Source organism: Tiliqua scincoides, chromosome 4 (assembly GCF_035046505.1).
Source record: "Tiliqua scincoides isolate rTilSci1 chromosome 4, rTilSci1.hap2, whole genome shotgun sequence".
Lineage (NCBI taxonomy): Eukaryota > Metazoa > Chordata > Lepidosauria > Squamata > Scincidae > Tiliqua > Tiliqua scincoides.
The window spans coordinates 71,995,932-72,019,445 of NC_089824.1; the positions used below are offsets into that span (position 1 = coordinate 71,995,932).

Here is a 23,514-nt window from a genome sequence, read left to right on the forward strand (position 1 = left end):
CATTAGAGGTGGGTTTAGTTGCAGGTACTGCAAAAGCCTTGTAGCCAGGGATGTACATATGGTCCACAACCCATGTCTCCTGCAACAGAATAATATCAAACGTTCTGAGATAGCTTAAGAAACTGCTGTCATTTTTCTTATTCTTCCACCCTGCAATGTTCCAGGAAAGAATTCTTAGTTGGGAAGAAGTAGCAGGGGCTGGAGAAGCATTAATTAGTCAATCTTTGCTTCCTGATGGACACTCAGCACCAGAAGGATGATGAGACATGCAGCTACTCAGGGCTAAGTTGGTCACAGGAGATGGTGTAAAATCCCCGGAATAAGGGACGGGAATTGCCTCAGTGCCTACTTCTGAAGCAGATTGAAGAGCAGATGCTGGCACTGGAAGGGTCAGAGGATATACAAAATATAAATGGTCAAATTAATCTGGAAACGTAGCTAATAGAGGATTTTTACTGTTATTTTCATGTTCGGCAGCCAAAAATCTATAAAGAAAGGCTACTTCCATTCTTGTAAAAATTTCATTGTTGAACAGAGTTATCAATATGTTTACTGGCAGCAGTTCTCTGCATCTCAGGGTCTGTCTGGAGATGCTGTGAACAGTTAACTGGAATGCACAGGAAAATATTGGTTTTTTAAAAAACTCTTAGCTTCCCCTCCCCCCCATCAAAACCTCAGAAGAGACAGATAACTTCTCTGCTCTCATACTGCCTCCAGATGGCATTCGAATGATACATCTGAATAGGGGTAAACTGAAGCAGGACAACAAACATTGCTATCTAAAAGTTTATTGGGGCATTATATTATTGTTGTATGTCTTGATCTCTTATTCGTCCCTTGGTTTTAAGCAGCATGGAGCAAACTAGCAAAATACTGCTGTCTCTCACTCCATCCGAGGTTGCTCTTCTTAAGGAAGGAATTAATTTCCTAAGGAACAAAGAAGATGGAAAGAGTTACATCTTGTACAAATACCAAGACATATTGCGAGCTTGCAAGAATCTGTGTAAACACCAAGGAGGATTGTTTATCAAAGATATTGAAGATCTAACAGAGAGGTGAGGCTAGGCTTTGCTCCATTTCTGTTTTTCATCCTTCTCTGCTTTCCTCCCAGAATAAATGTACTTGTGACCCAAGGGGGAAGTTCTACGTTGGAGTGGGTTCTGAATAATGACCAAGTGCGCTCTCACTTTCTCATTGGTTAGAAATAAGGCACTCCCATCCAGTAATGGTGCTGCTTAAAGACAGTTGGGGTTATTCATAAAAGCTGCTGGGGAAGTGATTTAAATGTTCTGTTTCCCCCCCCCCTTTTCTTTTTCTTGGCCTATTTTGCTTGTTTTTGGACACTTCTAACTCCCCAGAAGCTCCAGTGCAGGATTAGCAGTTTAAGAACCCAATCCTATCCAAATTTTCAGCACCAATGCAGCCACAATGCAACCCCGAGGTAAGGAAACAAACATTGCCTTACCTTGAGGCAAACATTGCCTTTACCTTTTCTTGAAACTCCATCATCCAACAGCCACATCTATTTGCAGATTCAGAGTCCTCCTACCTATCTGGGAGTGCTGAGATTGGCACATGCTTAGCAATTGGGCAGCCAAACCTATCTGTCTAGGTAAAGGGGTGAAATGGAGAGGCCAGGTGGGTTCCACTCCACCAATCAGGTAATCTGATGACATCAACAAATCTAGCAGCCTGATTCTATTGGACATTTATGATGGCAGATCTCATGATTATGCTGCAGTGCCATAAATGTTGTGCCGCTAACAGGCACGTTGGAGCTGCCTGCACAAATGCCTGCACTGTGCACCCACCAGCGATGGACCCAGTCCATGCCAATGCAGGTAAGGTCAAACTGGAAAAAGATTGATGGTCTTTAAGATATTGAAGCCCTCAGTTGAGAGCCATTGGTGCAATAGATCTCTAAATTTCCTGAAAGGCTCCCATCCTTGAGTCTGTTCTCTGTAGCTTCTTGCCCCAGAATAACCTATTGTTGTAAGTCTCCTCATGCACCTCCTAAAATACCTTCTGAGTATTTGGGCAATGACACTCTCCTGAAACACTGGTAGCCAATCATGTATTATTTTTTTCCCTATCATAATGAGATCTGAGTTCCCTGCTGTATTAGCATCAGCTGTTGTTTTTCATCCTAGATGTGTACGTTGCACGAAGCATAACTGGAAGCTGGATGTGAGCACAATGAAATATGTTAACCCTCCAGACAGCTTCTATCAAGACGAACTAGGTAAGGTGATGTCTGTTGTCACAGTTTATTGAGGAGCATTATTTTGTAGACTTGTCACCATTCTTATAAAAGAAAGTCAAAGCGTTCTTGCTCTCAAATCAACAAGAATCATGGTTAAGAGGAAATATAAATCTTATTTTTGTGTGGGTGGTCTTAATTTAAAATTGTTAGAAAAGGGGGCCAATAGATATAAATTCAGCACATAACAGAAGACCCTTTTCTGATTGTCCACCTCCAAACCCTGCTAGTTTCTTGCTAAAAATAAAATAAAAGTGCAGGCAGTAAAGGAATTTCAAAGAAAAAATGCTTTACTTACAATTTGCAAACATGGACATCTCTGTAGATACTATAGGTCCTAAACTTTGTAACAGGGAATCCTAGAGCAATTCCCTCTGCATGGGTGTGCAAGGTCTCATGGCAAGTGAACTCCATGTGGCTGGTAGAGCTCTCTGATAGAGGACAAGAGTAAAGGTCTGAGTCAGGTAGCCTTGGAGACATCCTGGACAATACATTGCCCTCTAGTGTCCTGCAGGTGGCATTGTACATATTTTACAACAAAAGTGCAATCCCACCAACTGGATGGATCACTTAACCCTGTTGGCTTGGGTGGTAAAAAAACCGAGCGGAAGCCAAGTCAGATGTCAAAAAGGTCAATCCCGAAAGTGTTGGATAGGAACCTGGAACACATTACCGGGAATACCTGACACCCCTACTGAGGTTAACTTATAAAATTTTTAGTCACATCTTCACAAAGATGGCACAAAGTGAAGGGAGGGACCAGCCAGCAGCCAAACAGACGTGCCTTTCTCGAGCTCCTGAAAGGCACTCTGTTTTTCCCCAAAAACTGCGGGTGGCCCAGGGATATTTGTCAGGAGAGACAAATTCCTCCATGTGATGGCACGATTCCTGAGGAGATAAGCCCTGCCAGGGGGGCTTTCCCAGGAGATTTCGCCATCTGGCAGCAATGGTGAAGAATTCATGCTGAATCAAGCTGAAGGCCCCAGCAGGGAGAGACTTTGAAAGACTTAAGTAAGTGTTATTCCGTTTGTGTATGCCTGGTGTGGATTGATCTGGTTCTTTTTTGCTGTGAAAAGAAGAGGAGGGGGAGGCTTCCCCCCTTGGTGTGAGGAGAAATCATAGAAGAGATTTGTCAAGCTCGTTATGGATATATGAAAGTACAATTACAGCTTTATAACTGTGAACTTCGGTGGAGTAGAAATTAACTGTGCTTGGATAAAGTTTGTGCATTGGAGCGTTTATTGCCTTGGTTTGATACTATTGTTTGGGATTGCCGGAAAGAGCAATTGGATGCTTTGAGATTCTTGTGAACAGAGGAATGTTGTTGCCAAGGCTACAACTATAAATAAGAAAAGAGAACAGAAACAAAAACTGTGCACCAGTGACATCTAGTGGATTTAAAAAGACATTAGAAGAACTAGATTTGTGTCTATAAGGGGAGCAAGGAAGATAATACACTGAGAACATCTAGTGGTCTTAAAGAGCATTGCAAACAAAAGATATTTGAGTTTCAAAGGAAGGAAGAACAAAGATGGCGGGTAAGAAAGTTCAAAGTTTGCCAGCGTTGGAGATGGGATTTGGAAAATTAGTACAAGAGGAAGCGAAAGGGAAAGATTGGAAACAGACTATGCAAGACAACATGGAAAAATTGTTGGCAATGGTACAGTAACAAATAAATCAATCTGCACAGACCCAAGACAGCGTGGATGCTTTAATTAAACGATTAGATGAACTTAGTAGACACCTGATAGATGTGAAAATTACATCAGAAGAAGACAAACAAGAGATTGAGAGATTGGGAAAAAAGATAAGAAAAGACCAAGCTAAAATATCAGAGATAGAAGAAAATCAGCATGACGCAGAGACAATGTTAATGGAAACTCAGATAGATAGTGCAACTCGAGTGGTGAGGATACAAAATATTCCAGAAGAGAAAGGAGAAGATATGTCGCGACAGATTGTCAGATTAACATTAGAATGGATTGATACACTGATGGAGAAGATACCTAAAGAATTGGATTCAGTGAGTACTTTTTATCTGAGAAAATATGAATTACCAAGAGAAATTCATGTGAAAACTATCAGAACCTTTTACAGAGATAAATTACTGAAGGCTTCACAGGAAAAGAAATGGACAGTAGATGATAATAAAGCTAGAATTTTGAGACATGTTCCATGGAGAGTGAGGAAGAAGAGAAAAAAAAGAATTGTCAAGGCAAGGTGTGGAGATGGGCTGGTGGATGCACCTATAATTAGATTCAAGATTTGGGGGAGACAAATAAGAAGATTTTTATATGGAACAGATGCCATTTGATAGGCTATTGCTAGAAACAAAAGAAAAATATACTTTAAAAATGTATATGTTTATATTGGATTTTAAGATACAAGAAGAAATAGTAAAACATTGTACGATAAAATGGGCACAAAATATAGGCCATAATATCATAATAGATCAATGGGAACAGATCTGGAAGCATAATATAAAACTTATTAGAGCAACACATTTTTTAAAAAAAGTATATTTTTAGATGCTATAGATAAAGAAAAAGATGTGTATTTAGTTATTAAGATTTTAATTGTAGCGAGGATTTTATTTGTTAGATATTGGAAGGATTGTAAAATACCAGTGAAAGATGAATTAATAGATAAAATCATGAATGTGGTGGAAATGGACAGGTTTTCAGAAAATTTGGATCAACAAAGAAAACCAATACCAAATTGAGCAATGGAAATTATTTTATGCTTGGCTGAAAATGAAGTTTTAGAAATATATGATATTTAGATGATTGTATTACATATATGCTATCATATGATATAATAGATGAATGATGAATGATATTAAGATGTAAATTTAGAAGAGGAAACTGATTAAGATATGTAATGATTTATTATTATTATTATTAACAGTATTTATATACCGCTTTTCAACTAAAAGTTCACAAAGCGCTTTACAGAGAAAAATCAAATAACTAAATGGTTCCCTGTCCCAAAAGGGCTCACAATCTAAAAAGATGCAAATGAATACCAGCAGACAGCCACTAGAACAGACAGTGCTGGGGTGAGGTGGGCCAGTTACTCTCCCCCTGCTAAAAAAAGGAGCACCCACTTGAAAAAGTGCCTCTTACCCAAATAGCAGGGATAATTTGTTTTAGTGATATATGATAATGATATATGATTTCCTGCACCCCCTTTTTGTGTAGTGAAGTTTATTTTTTTGTGTGTTTTGTGTTGTGTGTGTTTGTTTATATTTGTTTTTGGAAAATAAAAAAAATTATTAAAGAAACAAAGATGGCACAAAGTGATATACAATATTCAGTTTATCATCTGTGTTATCAGGAATTATACCAATATTCATTTTCAGGGATGGGCAAATCCAGCACAGCTTGACTCGAGTTGAGTCACAAGTCATTGCCCCCCGTGACTAGACTTGAAAAAGAGTTATAATGGGGGCACTTTCCAAGTTGCCTTTTTGCGAGTCAAATTGCCCCCTTTGAAAAGCCTGCCGTAGAAAAAAAATGGGGCTGCTGCCAGTGTGTTTGTGTGTGTGTTGGAGTTCTTTTTAAACACTTCCTTTATGTTCCCCCTCATCTGTAAAGGGGGAGGGGGTGTGATGGACTGTGTGAGAGCGTGGACAGAAGTGGCAAGAGGGAGGAGGATCATGCACAGTAGCTGCAAGGCTTACCAGGACGACCCAATCCTTTGCAGCTGTACTCAGAAGTAGTCCCACTTTAGTTGGTCATTCAGTGAAGCTTTCTCCTCCCAAGTAACAATGGAGCTTACAGCAGCCATGCCATATGGTTAGCAAGCGTGATTGCTACAAACCACCTCCCTCCCCCTTCCCGGGGTTTTCCAGCCAATCATAAGGCAAGAACCCCCTTGGGCTCCTCGTCATGCCCTCCCTCAGCCAAAGAAAATATCAGAACACTTATCCTTCCTCCAATGATCATTGGTTCCTTCCTTCCTATTAGAGACAGGCAAGAGAGCTGATCCCGCGTCCCTCTGTCCTGCTCAGATGCTAAAGCAAACATTAACCCTTTTATGCCAATAAAGGTCTACTGAAACTTAAACTGAAACATTAACCCTTCCCTGCCTCCTGGCTGGAACTTCCCTGCTGCTTACCTGGTCTGAATGATGGCCCCACAAAAACACATTGTGAAAACAGAAAGCAAACACACCCAGACACAGGCAGACTCGAGTCTTCCATGCACATGACTTGAATGTAAATGAGTCAGTGAAAACACTGATTTTCGCAACTCTGAGTCACCTGACTTGTGTTCCCATTCCTGTTCATTTTTTAAAAACCACTCATCTTTCAAGATATCTGTCACCACTTCTTCCTTCATTCTAACTTTTTTTTAAAACAATAAGTCTATTTACTTAAAAGGTTTATAGTCTGCCCTTACTCCCAATAACGGTGCACCCAGTGCAGCTTACTACGGTTCATTAAAATACACTGAAATGCTATAAAAATCAAAAAGACAAAAGCTAGCAGAGATAATTAACAGCCTAATCCTATCCTTTCCCTGCCATAGCATTCAGCTGCACCAAAACAGGCTGTGCTGCATGCTGTGGGGGGCAATCAGGAAGCTTGGGAGAAATAAGGGAAAATATTTTTTCCCTTACCCATCTGTAAGCCCCTCAATCACCAATAGGTCTCCATGGACCAGTTCCAGCTCTTTAGCTGGGTCAAGCTTAAGGAGACAAAGACAAAGGAGACAAAGGCTCTGGAGGGGATAGCGTCCAGCATCTCACACTAGGAGATGCATCTCGCACCCTGCCACCTTCAACACGCCTCTGGCCTTCCCCCAATCCACCTGGACTCATCACTCCCCACCCTGTTCTACCCACCCCACCAACTTACCAACATCAGCAGGGCTCTTATTCGGCACAGCTGTGTGCAGAGTTCTCTCCACTGTCCGCAGCCCGAGTACATCTCTGTGCAAACAATCATCCACGATTTGTTAACTAGTGTAACAATCTCCCCTTAATCCTATATTATCCTATACTTAATCCTGACAGATGCCCAGAATCCAGTGCAAGAGGATGCAAATATCACTGGATTAATTGGAAACAGTTGTCATTGTGTATGCATTTATATACACTCAGGCAGAAAACTTCTCAGAAAGTCCAGCGTGGCTATATTTGATTTCAAAATAGGAAACTTCTAACAATGGAAGTGATTATGAAAAGGAAGTTGAAAGAGAGTGTCACTAGGATCAAATCTTTCCAAGATACTTGGAGGTTATTTATAAGCACAATAACAGCAGGAAGGTTTGGAAAGGCAAGTTTTAACAGGACACCAGCACGGTTAGCAAACAGAGTGAATAAGAAAAAGCTGTAAAAGGCAAGAACTGAAAGGAGCACAAACTTTGGCAAACAAAAGGCAGGTTGATTATTATCCTTTATTAATTATTTATTAATTAATAAAGCACGCAAAGGAGCAATTTGAGGATATACATAAAAACGAATGTCCTGACTGACTCATCAACGCTCAGCTCAAACACCTGAACCTAGAAACATGAAGTTTGGCGAGTATATTCCTTCCATGACATAAGGACCCACTAAGAAGGAATTTTTAGAAATTAAACCCCCTTAGGGAATGAAAAGGGGTAAAATGTGTTTTCAGATTCCTCAATATCTCTTAGACCTGATGAGATATCAGCTTTTGCTTACAAAAGTTACCCATACAAACGCTTAAAAACATAATTCAGGATTTTGCCCTAATCAACTCCTAAAGGGGTGTGAATTACAGAATGCTTCCTATTACTTAGGGCTGTCGGGCTGGCTGTTTCCCCTGTGCTACTGCCTGAGAGAGGCCTGTGGCCAACATGGCAACTCAGGCCAGGCCAGGCCAGGCCAGGCCAGCTCTTTTAACTTAACCCTTTTAAAGTTGGCATGTTGTGTTGAGAGGACCGGACAGGATTGGGATTCTGTTGGTGTACCGCCCGCCCTGCTGCCCAACAGTCTCCCTGCCTGAGCTGACTGGGGTGATCTCGGGGGTGGCATTGGAGGCCCCCCGCCTATTAGTGCTGGGGGACTTCAATGTGCATGCTGAGGCCCCTGCGTCAGGTGCAGCTCAGGATTTCATGGCCGCCATGACAACCATGGGCCTGTCCCAGAAGATCTTGGCCCCAACACATACTGCAGGACACGTGCTGGACCTGGTGTTTACAGCTGGGCACGGGGGCAGTGATCTGGACGTAGAGGAGATCAAGATCACTCCGTTGTCATGGACAGATCACTTCCTGGTAAGGTTTAGGCTTGTTGCGACTTCCTACCTCCGCAGAGGCGGGGGACCATTTTCTATGGTCCGCCCCCGGAGGCTAATGGATCCTGAAGGTTTCCTGAGGGCTCTGGGGGATTTCCCCACTGCCAAGACTGGTGTCTCATCTGAGGCCCTGGTTGACCTCTGGAATGGGGAAATGACCAGGGCAGTGGATGAGATTGCTCCGGAGCGACCTCTCCCACGTCGCAGACTCGGAGCGGCTCCTTGGTTCACTGAGGAGCTGCGAAGGATGAAGCGGCAGGGCAGGCGTCTAGAACGACGGTGGCAGAAAACTCGGGATGAATCCGACCGGACACGGAGTAGAGCCCATTACAGAGCCTATTCCGTGGCGGTGGTAGCAGCGAAGAGATCGTTCTTCTCTGCTACCATTGCGTCTGCTGACAACCGTCCGGCAGAGCTGTTCCGTGTGGTGCGGGGCCTCCTCCATCAGCCCCCCCCCCAGTAGACCAGGAGGAATACACGGTCAGCCGCTGTGACGTGTTTGCGCAACATTTTGCAGATAAAATCGATCGTATTCGTCACAACTTGGATGCCACATTGACAGTGTCTGACGATGTCCCCTTGGCAACTGCTTGTCCTGTGTTGTGGGATTCTTTTCAGCTTGTACAGCCTGAGGATGTGGACAGACTCCTTTGGAGTGTGAGGCCATCTGCCTGCCTGCTCGACCCTTGCCCAGCTTGGTTGATAAGAGCTGCCCGGGGTGGGCTGGCTGAGTGGACAGGGAGGGTGGTCAACTCTTCCTTGATGGAGGGGACGTTACCACTCGCTTTGAAACGGGCGGTGGTTCGCCCCCTCCTGAAGAAGCCCTCCCTGGATTCCACTGTGTTGGATAACTACCGGCCAGTCTCCAACATCCCGTTTCTGGGCAAGGTAATTGAGCGGGTGGTGGCGTCCCAACTCCAGAGGGTCTTGGATGAAGCGGATTATCTGGATCCTTTTCAATCTGGCTTCAGGCCGGGCTTTGGGACGGAAACCGCCTTGGTCGCCTTGGTGGATGACCTACGCCGGCGACTGGACAGGGGGAGTGCGTCCCTGTTGGTCCTGCTGGACCTCTCAGCGGCTTTCGATACCATCGACCATGGTATCCTTCTGGGCCGATTGGCCGAGTTGGGAGCTGGAGGCACTGTTTTGCGGTGGTTCCGCTCCTACTTGGAGGGTCGGTCCCAGATGGTGGTGCTGGGGGATGCCTGTTCGACACCCTGGCCCTTGAGGTGCGGGGTGCCGCAGGGCTCAATTCTGTCCCCCATGCTATTTAACATCTACATGAAACCGCTGGGAGAGGTCATCCGGGGGTTTGGAGTGGGGTGCCATCAATATGCTGATGACACCCAGCTCTATCTCTCCTTTCCTCCAGACTCCAGGGTGGCGGTTGAGGGCCTGGAGCGCTGTCTGGAGGCAGTGAGGATCTGGATGGGGGCTAACAAGCTGAAATTAAATCTGGATAAGACAGAGGCTCTCCTGGTTAGGAAATCCTCGATGCAGGTGCTGGACTATCGGCTTGCGCTGAATGGGGTTGCACTCCCTCTGAAGGAGCAGGTCCGCAGCTTGGGGGTCCACCTGGACTCGCAGCTGCTCCTGGATTCCCAGGTGGCGGCTGTGGCAAGGGGGGCCTTCGCTCAGCTTCGGCTGGCGCGCCAGCTGCGGCCGTACTTGGATCGTGCAGACCTGGCCACGGTGATCCATGCCTCGGTGACATCGAGATTAGATTACTGTAACGCGCTCTATGTGGGGCTGCCCTTGAAGACGGTTCGGAAACTGCAACTAGTGCAGAATGTGGCGGCCCGTGTGGTTACTGGAGGTAGGCGGTTCGACTCTGTCGGTCCGCTTCTCCAGCGGCTGCACTGGCTGCCCATTCGTTTCCGGGCCCAATTCAAGGTGCTGGTATTGACCTTTAAAGCCCTATACTGCTCTGGACCAGGGTATCTTAGAGATCGCCTGCTCCCGTACAATCCGGCTCGCCCTCTCAGGTCATCAGAGAAGGCCTTTTTACAAGTGCCGCCGCCTAGGGAGGTACGTGGGGCGGCTGCAAGAAATAGGGCCTTCTCAGTAGTGGCACCAACGCTATGGAACTCCCTTCCCCTTGACTTAAGAATGGCTCCCTCTCTTGAGACCTTTCGGCAAGGCCTGAAGACCCTTCTGTTTAAACAGGCCTTCTGAGTTCTTGGCCTTTTAACATCTTTTTAACATCTTTTAATATTTTTTACAGGCCTGATTCTTTTATGACTTGCTGCTGCTCTATGCTCTTTTTACCTATTTTTTTTTACTCTGATTGCTGTTTTTAGTATGTGTTAATATGTTTTTATTTGTTTTTAAATTGTTTTTAATTATGTTGTAAGCCGCCTTGAGTCCCTTCGGGGAGAAAGGCGGGGTAGAAATAAAGTTGTTATTATTATTATTATTATTATTATTATTATTATTATTATTATGGCAAGGGTAAAATAATGGAAAAATAACAGTCATTTTAGTGTTTACTCTGAACAGTAAAATGAAGTGTATTTCTGGCTCAATGGAAGTTCTGCTACCCCAAGATTTTGACAAGCCTTTCTTCTGAGAACTTGTGCGATGATGATGATGATGAAGAACAGTATTTATATACTGCTTTTCAACAGAAAGTTCACAAAGCAGTTTACAGAGAAAATCAAACAAACAACAAATGGCTCCCTGTCCCAAAAGGGCTCACAATCTAAAAGGATGCAAAAGAACACCAGCAGACAGCCACTAGAAAAGGCAGTGCTGGGGTGAGGAGAGTGTGCTATCACCAGCCCCTGCTCTGCTTATCCCTGTGTTCCAGTGAGAGGAGAGTTAGAGAGGGGCACCGGCTTGAGAGTTGTGTAGCGCAGTCTTGCTTCCCTCACACGAGGCATTGCTCTTTTATCCCTGTGTTCCAGTGAAAGGAAAGTTAAGAAAGGGCACTAGCTCAAGAGTTCTGTGGTACCGTCTAGCTTCCTTCACGGGAGGCATTGCTCTGCTTATCTCATGTTCCAGTGAGAGGAGAGTTAGGGAGGGGTACTGGCTCAAGTGTTGTGTGGTTCAGTTTAGTTTCCTTCACAGGTGGCATTGCTCAGCCAGTAGTGAGTACCCAGGCCTGATAATGTTTTTCAGGACAGGCATCTGAAGTACAAACAGCCCAATCCTACCTAAATTGCCCCATGCCAATGCAGTGACACCAGCATGGGCTATGCTGTATCCTGCAAGGAACTTTACCCTTACTACTAGGGGTAAGGGGACATTTGTCCCCTTGCCCCAGGTAAAGTAGCAGCCACCGCTATGAGTCAACTCAGAACTGTGCCAGCAATATTGAGGTTGATCCCTGTTGGCACTTCAGGCCAGGAAGGAGCATAGGACACAGCAGCACCAATGCTATTGATCCTGCTGTCTTCTGGACCCAGTCCATCCACCCCTGCTGCCACTCTCCCCCTTACCCTATGCCAGACTCACCAGCTCTGGCAGGTGTTGCTCTGGTTGCTGTTGCTGGTGGGAAGGCTCTGGCCTTCTCACTGGTGTATGTATTCGACATGCCATTGCAAAGCACATTATAGCGCTTTTCCAGCAGTGCAAAGGCCTGGAATGCTGCTGAATCTGCCCCCTTCCCAGATGCAGTCCATCCTCTTCCCTGTCACTTCCCTGTTTCAACCTCTCCCACCTCATCCCACACCCTCACTTCCCTGCAATATTTCTTTACTCAGCGTGTGGTTGGTCTGTGGTGGGCAACTGTGAGATACAGGAAGCTGGACTAGATGGGCCTATGGCCTGATCCAGTGGGGCTGTTCTTATGTTCTTATGTTCACAGCCTTACCTGAGGGAGCGGGCTTCACCGGTCCACTGCCGGACGGACAAAGCAGATTGCCACTTGCAGCAGCAGCAGCCACACCATGCTTTCTTGTGTCGTTACATTTGCAGATGTTCCAGTTGTGAAATTCCAGATGTTTGGTGACAATGTCATTGTGTCATCACTGAACGTCCAGGTTGCCAAGCTCCACGCTGTGTAGAGCCCAGCTTGGAGGTGTGCAGTCACTTGGCTGCACACCTCAAAGGGAACAGTGCCCCAAGGCCCCAGTTCTGCTCACCATCCTTCCTTGTTTCATTCTCTCCTCTAATCTAACTGGAACCTGAAATCCTTTTTCCCCCCACTCAAACTCCTCTTGCACTCCATTTTAAGGCTCTAGCAAACTGCAAAGCCTTTGGGACTTCAACCTCTTTCTCAGCTTTTACATTCTCCTTGCCTGTTGTTGTTTTGCTAAACATGCTATCTGATGAAGAGTACTGGAGAACTCAAAAGATTGCTCACTACTTGGTGACATTTGAGAATGGCTTGGTAAATAAAGGAATTATCCAACAGAGCTTTGTTCCAACAGTTTTGGGATTTGCTCCAAGGCAGAGTCATTTATTGTACCTGTTGTCACAACCAGGGCATCTGAGAGGAATTTTATCAGGGGGTACAAAGTTAAAAAAGTTTATTTGGGGCCCCTTCCCAAAGAAGGAGGGGGTGAAACAGAGTGGGGGTGGTGGCCAGAATGGGGTTAAAATAGGCAGGGGGAAAGCAGCAACAGCTGGAATGGTCTTTGGAGCCCAGGTCTACTAGTCTTCCCAATGCAGAGCTCAGGTCTACCTGCCTGCCTGGCATTGGCAGCTAGATACAGTAATATGGAAAACCAAAACACTCCTAAGTCTCTCTAAAATCTTTCAAATATAGAAAATCATTGCAGGAGATTAGTATCATCATCTAGGCTCACACTAGAATGGAAAGTGTCCTGTGCGGACCAAAACTTGCTTCTGCAGCAGCTGCAGTCCCACAGCTGTGTCACTGAGCTCCTCTACACTCCTTCATGGTGAGCGAATCCATAAGCCAAAGAGCTACGGTAGCAGATCAGTTTCCTCGTAGAAGTGACACTGTTAAGGAATGTATGCATTCCTGGACCTGGTGTGTATGTCTTATGGCTATAGTCGCTGCCATGTGCCCATGGTAATGCCCCCAGCATCCCACGTGTACAGTGAGTCTGGGTGAGATTGGAAAATGTAAGATCCCAGGAAATTTCTGGGCACTCTCCTTTGGCTCCTGGGCCTGCTATCTGACCCTGGGCCCGGGTACAATTTACCCCCTTTACCCCCCTCTCCTAGGCCCTGATCACAACCCACACACGCAAACAGTGGATGCAAACCATTTATTGCAATATTTTTTCTTTTGTCTGCTTCCTGGATTTCTTTCTCAGGATTATTCTCAGAGTTGTGGTTCAGGGGGGAGTAGCATTCCTCAGGATAAAATTACTACATGAGAACATAAGAACAGCCCCACTGGATCAGGCCATAGGCCCATCTAGTACAGCTTCCTGTATCTCACAGTGGCCCACCAAATGCCCCAGGGAGCACACCAGATAACAAGAGACCTACATCCTGGTGCCCTCCCTTGCATCTGACATAGCCCATTTCTAAAATCAGGAGGTTACAAATACACATCATGTCTTGTAACCTGTAATGGATTTTTCCTCCAGAAATTTGTCCAATCCCCTTTAAAGGCATCTAGGCCAGACGCCATCACCACATCCTGTGGCAAGGAGTTCCACAGACCAACCACACGCTGAGTGAAGAAATATTTTCTTTTGTCTGTCCTAACTCTCCTAACACTCAATTTTAGTGGATGTCCCCTGGTTCTGGTGTTATGTGAGAGTGTAAAGAGCATCTCTCTATCCACTCTATCCTTAATTTTGTATTTCTCAATCATGTCCCCACCAGGCGCCTCTTTTCTAGGCTAAAGCGGCCCAAACACCATAGCCTTTCCTGATAAAGAAGGTGCCCCAGCCCAGCAATCATCTTAGATGCCTCTTTTGCACCTTTTCCATTTCCACTATATCCTTTTTGAGATGTGGTGACCAGAACTGGACACAAGGCCACACCTGGAGTATTGTGTCCAGTTTTGTGTACCATTGTGTACCATAGATTTGTACAATTTGTTCAGATTACTCATCTGTATTGATATTTCTACTCACAATGATACTGTGAAGATGATCCTCTTAAATATTCTAATTTCCAGAACACTATGCTCTCTTTTATATACAGAGCAACACCATACCCAGTATGCTGCTTCCTGAACTTTCTTTGGTTGGTTCATTCTAGTTCATGGTTTAGCCTTGTTAGGTAGAAGTTCAGTGACATATGCAGGGAAGATCTTCGATAGGTCTTTATGAATATATGGCCGGAACTGCACTAGTTACAATAAAACCTATGGCAATTACACATAAGTTATACATCCATCATATATGAAGTTCCAAAGAACAATGATGCACCACTTGGCCCACATACACCTGAAAGAGGACTTTCCTGGTCACTGCAGTGGAAGAGGAGGGGGATTTGTACAGTAACTCTGTGAACAGCTATATCAGGACTCAATTAAATTGCTAAAACTTTCCCTCTTCAGGCATCATGAAAGTAGTACTCTACTTTTTTCCATTCCAGTTGTTGAAGGTGATACAGATAATGGACTGACACTAATTGAATTACATCCTCCAAATCCCTGGGATATGGACCCAAGAAAGCCTGAAGCTCTGGCTCTCGGAGAGGTGCAGGTAAAGTGTTCAGTGTCTTCTGTAGTGACTTTGATGGTGAAAGGGTTTCGAATCATTTTCCAGATCATTCCCACTTCAACTCTGTAGCATTCTGGGAAGTATCAAATGAATTCATCTTTACCCACCCACCCAATTCAATCCAGTCTCTTTTCCCCCAAGCCAGACCACATCACACACAGCCCTTGCCTCTTTTAAGTGTGGAAAAACATCTCAAAAAGGGAGAGGGTAAGCACAAAGGGATTATAGACAAGTCATGCAAGATAGTTAAATGAGCCAACAAAAAGAACACACACCCCTCCACAGGTTCTTTTGTTGCACAGTCCTGGCCCTGCTCCCCACTCTTCACACCACCCAAACTTGTGAGTCCAGAGTCCTTAGGAAAGTGTTCAGCATGATTTAGGTCAGCTGGTCCTGAAGGAGAAGAGACGTGTGAAGGACCAGTACCAGCTGGTCCTCTGAAGCACCAGCTCAGAAAGACATCTCAGAATGGCTGCTGCATGTCCCAGGAAGAAAAGTCCTTTTGGTGTGCACTGCAAGGTCTTTAGAGGAAAAAAGAACCTTTCTTCACTTCCTGTTCTAACGGCTGTCATTCTCTAGCTGTGAACTACTTTGGTTAGGACTAAAAGAGCATGAGCAAGCCTATAGGTAGGCTGCAGCCACAAAACAACAACTGCCCACTCTGCGGAACCCCTTACTCCAGGATGTGGTGAGGCTATGTAGACTAGATGCCTTTAAAAGGGGATTGGAGAAATTTCTGGAGAAGTCCATCACAGCCACAGTGTGACTAACAGCCCCATTCTAGGCGCACCTACTCAAAAGTAAGTCCCATTATAGTCAATGGGGCTTACTCCAAGGTAAGCATGCATCGTATTGCAATCTGAAGAGACAGGGGAACTGGCCAAGTGTGTGGTGGGGGAGGGCTCCCCATGGACAAAGCTGCTGCAGCTCTGAGGAGGAAGAGTCAGGGGTTACACCTGCTGTACTTGGCTAAGGTGGTGCCTGTTCTGTAACTTCTGGAATTGCTTCTCCCCAGGTGAGCAGCTTGCAGTAAAACAGCAGAGGTGCTGCCTGTTTCCCTCTCCCAAAGGGGTGCCAAAACCTGGTTGCCTGGATCCCTTGCTCCACCCTTGGGCATTCTGAGCACATCCAGGGGGCCCAATCCTGCCAACTGGGGAGAGGGTACCAGGGCTGGGGGTTGAGCATACTGTTTCTCCCCTCTCCTGCTGCCACACTGCCTCCAACTCCCTTCCTCTGTGTTCCCTGGCCAGCTGGAGTCCGGACTCCCAGGGAAATCACATCCAGAGAAACCCACTCCCAGGGAAACCCCCCTAGCCAGTCAGCCAGCGATGCCTTTGGGAGCCTGCTCCTCCTCCTCCTCATTACTCCCATTCCTCCCCTGGCCCCCCTCCTCCCCCCTCTCCCGGCCCCCCTCCTCAGGCCCCCCCCTCCTCAAACTAGAATAGTTTACAAGTGCACAGGACATGACACTGCTATTCTTGAGTCTCTTCATCTCTCCTCTTAGGTGACATATATAACTCACGCCTGTATGGACCTCAAGCTAGGAGATAAAAGAATGATATTTGACCCATGGCTAACTGGTCCAGCCTTTGCACGGGGCTGGTGGTTACTTCATGAACCACCCAGTGACTGCTTCGAAAGACTTTGTTGTGCCAATCTAATCTACATCAGTCACATGCATTCGGATCATCTCAGGTCTGTGAATATGATAAAACAAGCAATAATTTAGGCTTCTTCCTAAGGGGCTGAGTCACACTGACTACCAGTGATGTTCAAGGTGCTTTCTTGTGGCTTGGCGTCTCTATGCTGCTTGAGTGGCATGGACACGAATGAGTTATGTAGATGAGGCCACCAACCTGGTTCATTCCCAGCTGAGCTTTGTCAACAGGATGATATTCACGAGGAAAAGCATATTGTTGGCCTTGCCAAAGGTATTGTGTGAGAACATAGCTCCCATATGTGGTTCGTAAGCCCTTATAGAATCAGTGAAAATTGTTTACCAGTTTGACGATTGCAGGGGACATTCAGAATTATGTAGGAGAAGGTGGTCCTTAAGATATCATGCCATATAGTCCCATGTTGTATAGGGCTTTAAAAGTCATCACCAACACCTTAAATTGGGTTGAGAACTGAATGGGTAGTCACTGCAGCCATCAGAGCAATGGCATGGCAGATTTAACATAACAGGCCCCTGTGACCAGCTAGGCCGCTGCATTTGGTACTAAGAGCAGCTTCTGGACCATCTTCATGGGCAGCCCCATGCAGAGTACAATAGTCTAAATGAGATATCACCAGAGTATGGACCACCATGGCCAGAGCTGACAGCTGGTGCACCAGCCAAAGCTGGGCAAATGCCCCTCTGGCCATAGCTGCCACCTGATAATCCAGGGATAGCTGTGGGTCCAGGAGGATTCTCAGGCTGCATACCCACTGTTTCAGAGGGAATGCTATCCCATCTAGAGCTAGTTGCGAATAAAGCACCTGCACTGCAGCCTTCTGCAACCTCAATTATTTCAGATAACATGAATATCATTAGCCACCATTTGCAAAATTAGGGCTGCAGTGCAGTCCTATACACACTCACCTAGGAGTAGGCCCTGTTGAACATAGTGGGATTTACTTCTGAGTAAACATGTAGAGGATTGTGCTATTATACTACTATAATGGTACAATTCTGGACTGCAAATTATGGACTTCAGTTGATATCTGAAGGATTTGTTCCAGAGTATACCTGCAAGAATAGACTCATCCCTTCAACAAGAAGAAACCACAGTACTGTTAAATATTTGCTATGAAAGTCAATGCCCTATAAATTTTATGGTACTTGTCATAAATGTTTATAGCACTTTAGGAAAAATGATGATGCATATTTATATTGAGGATTCATAAAATAACTATTTAACTCTTGTCCTTGAAGTACAAAAGTTCAAAAATACATTGAAGCAAGGTATTTAATTTACAACTGCAATTTTCTTTTTTATAATGGTTACATTTACAACGGCAATTTTCTTTTTTTATGATGGATCCCAGATGTTCAAAATACCAACCATTTTTCGGCCTTGCAAGATTAAGGTTGCAATCCTAACCACATTTTCCTGAGAGGAAGCCCCATTGAACAAAATAGGACTTAGAAGTAAGGACCTTCTCAGGACCTGGTCTACTCAGGACCTGATTAGGATTGTGCCCTAAGCCATGTATAAATAAAAATGTAGTCTTTTAGAGGGTAGAAAATCAAGTCAAATGACTTTTGTCCAGGGACTGACATCCCCGCTCCCATGGAAGGTGTCAGTTCAAGGTGTGGTGCACCCACCCTGGTGGTGCCAGCAAGTGGGGCATTGAGAGTCACACTGGCCCCTTCATGTCACTTTCAGAGAGTCCTGAAGTTGTGGAAGTGGGTGGGGCAGCACATTCCATTTCTGGGGGTGAAGAGGGGTGGAAGAGGTGGGGAGAGCAGGTTCAAGGAATGACGGAGCTTAAAATTCTGCCACCAGCCCATGTTTAAGAAGACTGGGGAGCCAAGGGCCTGACATGAGGCCTCAATCAGAGTCAGCCTGGAGTCAGTACCCAAGGATGCAGACTGGCCTGGCTGGGGAGGAGGACTAGGGTGGCTAAGGTGGCTGCCCTCCCTTGGATTCTAAGGGTTTATGGCCTCACCTGGAACCTCTCCCCACCAGCTTCTCAATCCAGGGAATGTCGCCTCAGTAGATTCCAGGCTGCAGCAGATTCCAGGATCTTGGTGTCTCCTTCCTTTGCCTCAACCTTCCCCCTTCTCAGACATCACAGCTAATAAGTCTGAACAGACAAAGAGAGGTGCGTAAACCTTTCAGTTGCAAAACCAGGCTGTATATTTGGATTCATATATAGGTTTACGTTGTTTACTTAACAACAGGGATATGTTCTCTGATCCCATTGTTATGTGATTAGGTCATTAAGTGAACATTCAGCTCAATCTAGTGCCTTTGTTGTGTAAACAGACACTCCCTGCCAGACACTAGCTGGCTGCAGAGGCTACTGGAGATAGACTGCCTCTTCTTTGCATTAAGAGCCTCTTGTTGTGTAAACAGACACTCTGCTGCAGGCTATGCGAGACCTGACTGCCTTATTAAGAGCCTCTTTGTTGTGCTTTGACCATATGCATTCCATCATTAAGTGGAAGGTTGTTAAGCAGCACACACCTGTATACTGTATAAACTCTGTAATATACTGTATTACCCCTGCTAATTGGGTAAGAGGCACTTTTTTAAGTGGGTGTCCTCTTTTTAGCAGGGGGAGAGTAACTGGTCCTCCTCATCCCAGCAGTGTCTTTTCTAGTGGCTGTCTGCTGGTGTTTTGCATCTTTTAGATCAGGGGTGTCCAAAGTTTTTGGCAGGAGGACCACATCAGATCTCTGACACTGTATCGGGGGCCAGGGGAAAAAAAGAACTAATTTACATTTAAAATTTGAATAAATTTACATAAGTTTACACAAATGAATATATTAAAGATGAACTTATTTGAATGAATGAAGGTCTTGTGATAGCTCAAGGCCTATAAAAGGCCTTGCACAAAGCAAGACTGGCCTTTTGTTTGCTGCCACTACTGCATCACAGATGTGAAACAGCAAGCAGTGGAGGGAGCCCTCATCCAGCAGCTCATGCGAGAGAGCTCACTCTCTCATGCGAGAGTTGCCCTCACGCTGAGGTCGGTTGTGGGCTCCAACAAATCTCCAGAGGGCCAGAGGTTCATTGGAGACTGGGGACTCCCTAAGGGCCGCATTGAGAATCCTCGAGGGTCGCAAGTGGCCCCAGGGCCGGGGCTTGGGCACCCCTGTTTTAGATTATGAGCCCTTTTGGGACAGGGAGCCATTATTTGTTTGTTTGATTTTCTCTGTAAACCGCTTCGTGAACTTTTTGTTGAAAAGCGGTATATAAACACTGTTAATAATAATAATAATAATAATAATAATAATAATAATAATAATAATAATAATAATAATAAACTGTTTGATGGTTGGATCCCAAAGGACCTCCTCTATGGAGAAGTTGTGCAGGGAAAGCGCCCTGTGGGTAGACCACAGCTGCGCTATAAGGATATCTGCAAGAGGGATCTGAAAGCCTTAGGAATGAACCTCAACAGATGGGAAACCTTGGCCTCTGAGCGTTCTGCTTGGCCTTTCCCAGTTTGAAGAGACACTTTGCCAACAGACTGAGGCAAAGAGCCAAAGAAGGAAGGCCCATAGCCAGGGAGACAGACCAGGGACAGACTGCACTTGCTCCCGGTGTGGAACGGATTGTCACTCCCGGATTGGCCTTTTCATCCACACTAGACACTGTGCCAGAACCACCATTCAGAGCGCGATACCATAGTCTCTCGAGACTGAAGGTTGCCAACATCTATGAACACTTTATAGCACTGGTTCTCAAACTCTCTGGAAATTCGAGAACCAGGGTCTTTGCAGGAGTACGGTGGAAAGCAGCAATGTAATACCCAGGATAGTGTCACTGTGGGGAAGAGGACTGTTTTTAACTTAACTCAGCTGCTGCCAGGGTCTGTGGGGTGCAAGGAGCCCTGTGGAGCCCTCTGCAGGGCTCCCTGTGGCTTGTGGAATGTAAAAAAACTGATTGCAACCCATTTCCAGTTTTGCTATTGCAAACTGGATATGGGTCATGATAATTTTTTACAACCTACGGGGAGCCCTGCTGAGGGCTCCGCGGGGCTCCTCGCACCCCCCCACGGACCTCAGCAGCATGTAAGTTAAGTTAGAAACAGCCCGTTTCCCCTGCAGTGGCAGTATCATGAGCATTGAGTTGCTGCTTTCCCCTGCCCCACCCCTTAAAGGGAAAGGGGCAGTGGTTCTCAGGCTGGTGGGTGACAACTGCTGCTGCCAGGCTGTGTAAACAATATAGAGGCAGATGGTCTGATTTCATAGAAGGCAACTTCCTATGCTCATGAGAACCTATATACAGAATTACTTACAGGTGTTCATAACACCGTGCACACATTATCCTCCCTTGGCATTCTCTCTCTGGGTTTTCTTCTTCCTTGCTGCTGCTGCTCCTCCCCCCCCCCTCTCTGGCTGCTTTTTCTTTCCTTCCCTCCTGGGCTTTCATGCACTTGGGTGACAACAGGTTGGATGACTGCTTCTCCCCTTCTTTACTGGTTGGCTCTTTCTTACTGGGTCCATCTGGCTACCTTGTTCTGTTTACTGCTCTCCATGCCTTTGGAAAAGCAGAGCAGGCATGGGAAGGGAGAAGGAAACTGGGGGGCGGGAGAGAGCAGTAGAGACTGGAGTGATAGTCTAGAGCAGGTGTGCCCAAACCCTGGCCCAAGGGCCACTTGCGGCCCTTGGGGACTCTCAATCCAGCCCACGGGGAACCCCCAGTCTCCAATGAGTCCAGAGACTTGCTGGAACCCATGCTGGCACAACACAACTGCTCTCAGTGTGAGGGCGACTGTACAACCTCTTGCATGAGCTGTGGGATAAGAGTTCCTTCCACTGCTTGCTGTTTCACGTCTGTGATGCAGCAGCAGCAGTGACAGAAAGGTTGGCCTTGCTTTGTGCAAGACCTTTTATAGGACTTGAACTATTGTAAGACCTTCATTCATTCATATAAGTTCCATCTCTAGTATATTCATTTATGTAAATTTAAGCAAATTTATTCAAATTTGAAATGTAAATTAATTCTTTCCCCCCCCCCCCGGCCCTACACCGTGTCAGAGAGAAGATGTGACCCTCCTGATAAAAAGTTTGGACATCCCTGGTCTAGAGCTTCCTCCAACCCTAGTCTCGACTACTCACCCCATTTTCTTCTTAAATCCTGGGACCAACACTCTACTGTTTCCAAAGGCAAAGAGGCAGGATGAAGCAGGAGAGTTCTGTTTTGGTTACAGAACCCCTGAGAACCCTGGCTGAAAATACTGGTCTATACAGCAGTAATGGACTCTATTTTTTAGACCATCAGGATAATGCATAAGAGGAAGCAATGCCAGCCTCTTCTCATCTGGACATGCTCTGCTGCATTTCGAAATGTTGGCAGATCTTTCTCATAGCATTTCACAATGGTTGTGGCATTGTTTGACTTTTGTTTGACTGCCTTCCATTAGCAATACTTTACCCACCACTGAAGTGATTAGAATTAGGCTACAATCCTAACCATGCTTTCCTGGGTGTAAACCCCACTATATAATGGAACTTACTTCTGAGTAGACATGCATAGGATTAGGCTCATAAGGCTATTGTACAATCCTATATTTATACTGTATATTTGCCTGGGACTGAGTTTCATTCAACTCAGTGGGACTTACGTCTGTGTAGGCATGCATAGGATTGTGTTGTACATTGGTTCTGTCTAATAAAGTGTTTCACACCTTTTTTTCTCCTACTCTTCAGTTACCCTACTCTGAGGAAACTTGCTGAACAAAGACCAGATATACCCATTTACGTTGGAAAGACAGAAAGACCCGTATTCTGGTACCTGGACCAGAGTGGTGTGAAGCTGACCAATATTAATATTGTCCCTTTTGGAGTTTGGCAAGAGGTCTGATACCTTCACTTTTCTCAAATAGAATTTTGTTCTGATCTTATGATATTATGGCCTGTGATATTACGCTGTTTTTCTTGGTGCCATTTGACTTTGAGCTTTGCCTCACACCGGAGCGACTAGCCTTAAATCCGCTCCTGAGTTGGACTTTGCTGTCTCTTTTTGTCTCTGGCCAAGTAGTGTGCATCAAATCAATGTCTTGGTTAAATGTGAAGATTGCATTACATCAGAATGGCAAGTTTAAAATCTACTGTTGACTGGGACCTTGGGTTTTGTTGGTTTTATGGAGTCTTGCTTTTTGTTTTAAATTTATTTCCTGGCTGAACTTTGAGGTTCGTATTACTGCTGAAAGCTTCAAATCTGCCTTTTGGACCTTTCTGAAATTTCTCAAGTCTTATATTAAAGAAGTATGTGTAAGGCCTTTTTTAAATTAACTGATATATGTCAAAATTACTTTAACTATAAAGATTAATTTGTAAATCTTCAATTTACTTTTAGCCAGATCTTATAATTTCAATTATCAAAGCAGTCTTTCTGTTTGGAATAAAATACTGGTTAAATGTAAAAACTATAACATTACCCATAATGTGCAAAGCCACAGGGGCCTGACTAAAGTAGTAGGTCAACAACCTCACCAGGCAGCAGCTGAGCTCACACTTCAGGCAGACTATAGACTTCCCTTGGAGTCTGCATAGCATCTTTATCTGTGGGACAGCTGCCTGCGGCGAGCAAGGAAAAACACAGAGATTAACAAGGAGTTGACCACCGCATCAGTCACAGCTGTTCCCTGGACTGAGATGCACACTCAGGCTGCAATTCTAACCACACTTTCCTAAGCCCCATTGAACAAAATAGAATTTACTTCTGAGT

General features: G+C 45.3%; 1 protein-coding gene across 1 annotated transcript in view; it reads left to right on the plus strand.

Annotated features, from left to right (window-relative positions):
- Positions 1-848: 848 nt before the first annotated feature.
- Positions 849-23,514, plus strand: part of LOC136648338 (cytidine monophosphate-N-acetylneuraminic acid hydroxylase-like) — a 40,214-nt gene continuing 17,548 nt past the window's right edge. The window contains exons 1-5 of the mRNA XM_066624448.1: positions 849-1,055; positions 2,151-2,242; positions 14,997-15,106; positions 16,629-16,819; positions 22,494-22,641. Of these exons, the coding sequence (XP_066480545.1) occupies positions 853-1,055; positions 2,151-2,242; positions 14,997-15,106; positions 16,629-16,819; positions 22,494-22,641 (744 nt within the window). The 5' untranslated portion in view covers positions 849-852. The remainder of the gene's footprint in view (positions 1,056-2,150; positions 2,243-14,996; positions 15,107-16,628; positions 16,820-22,493; positions 22,642-23,514) is intronic.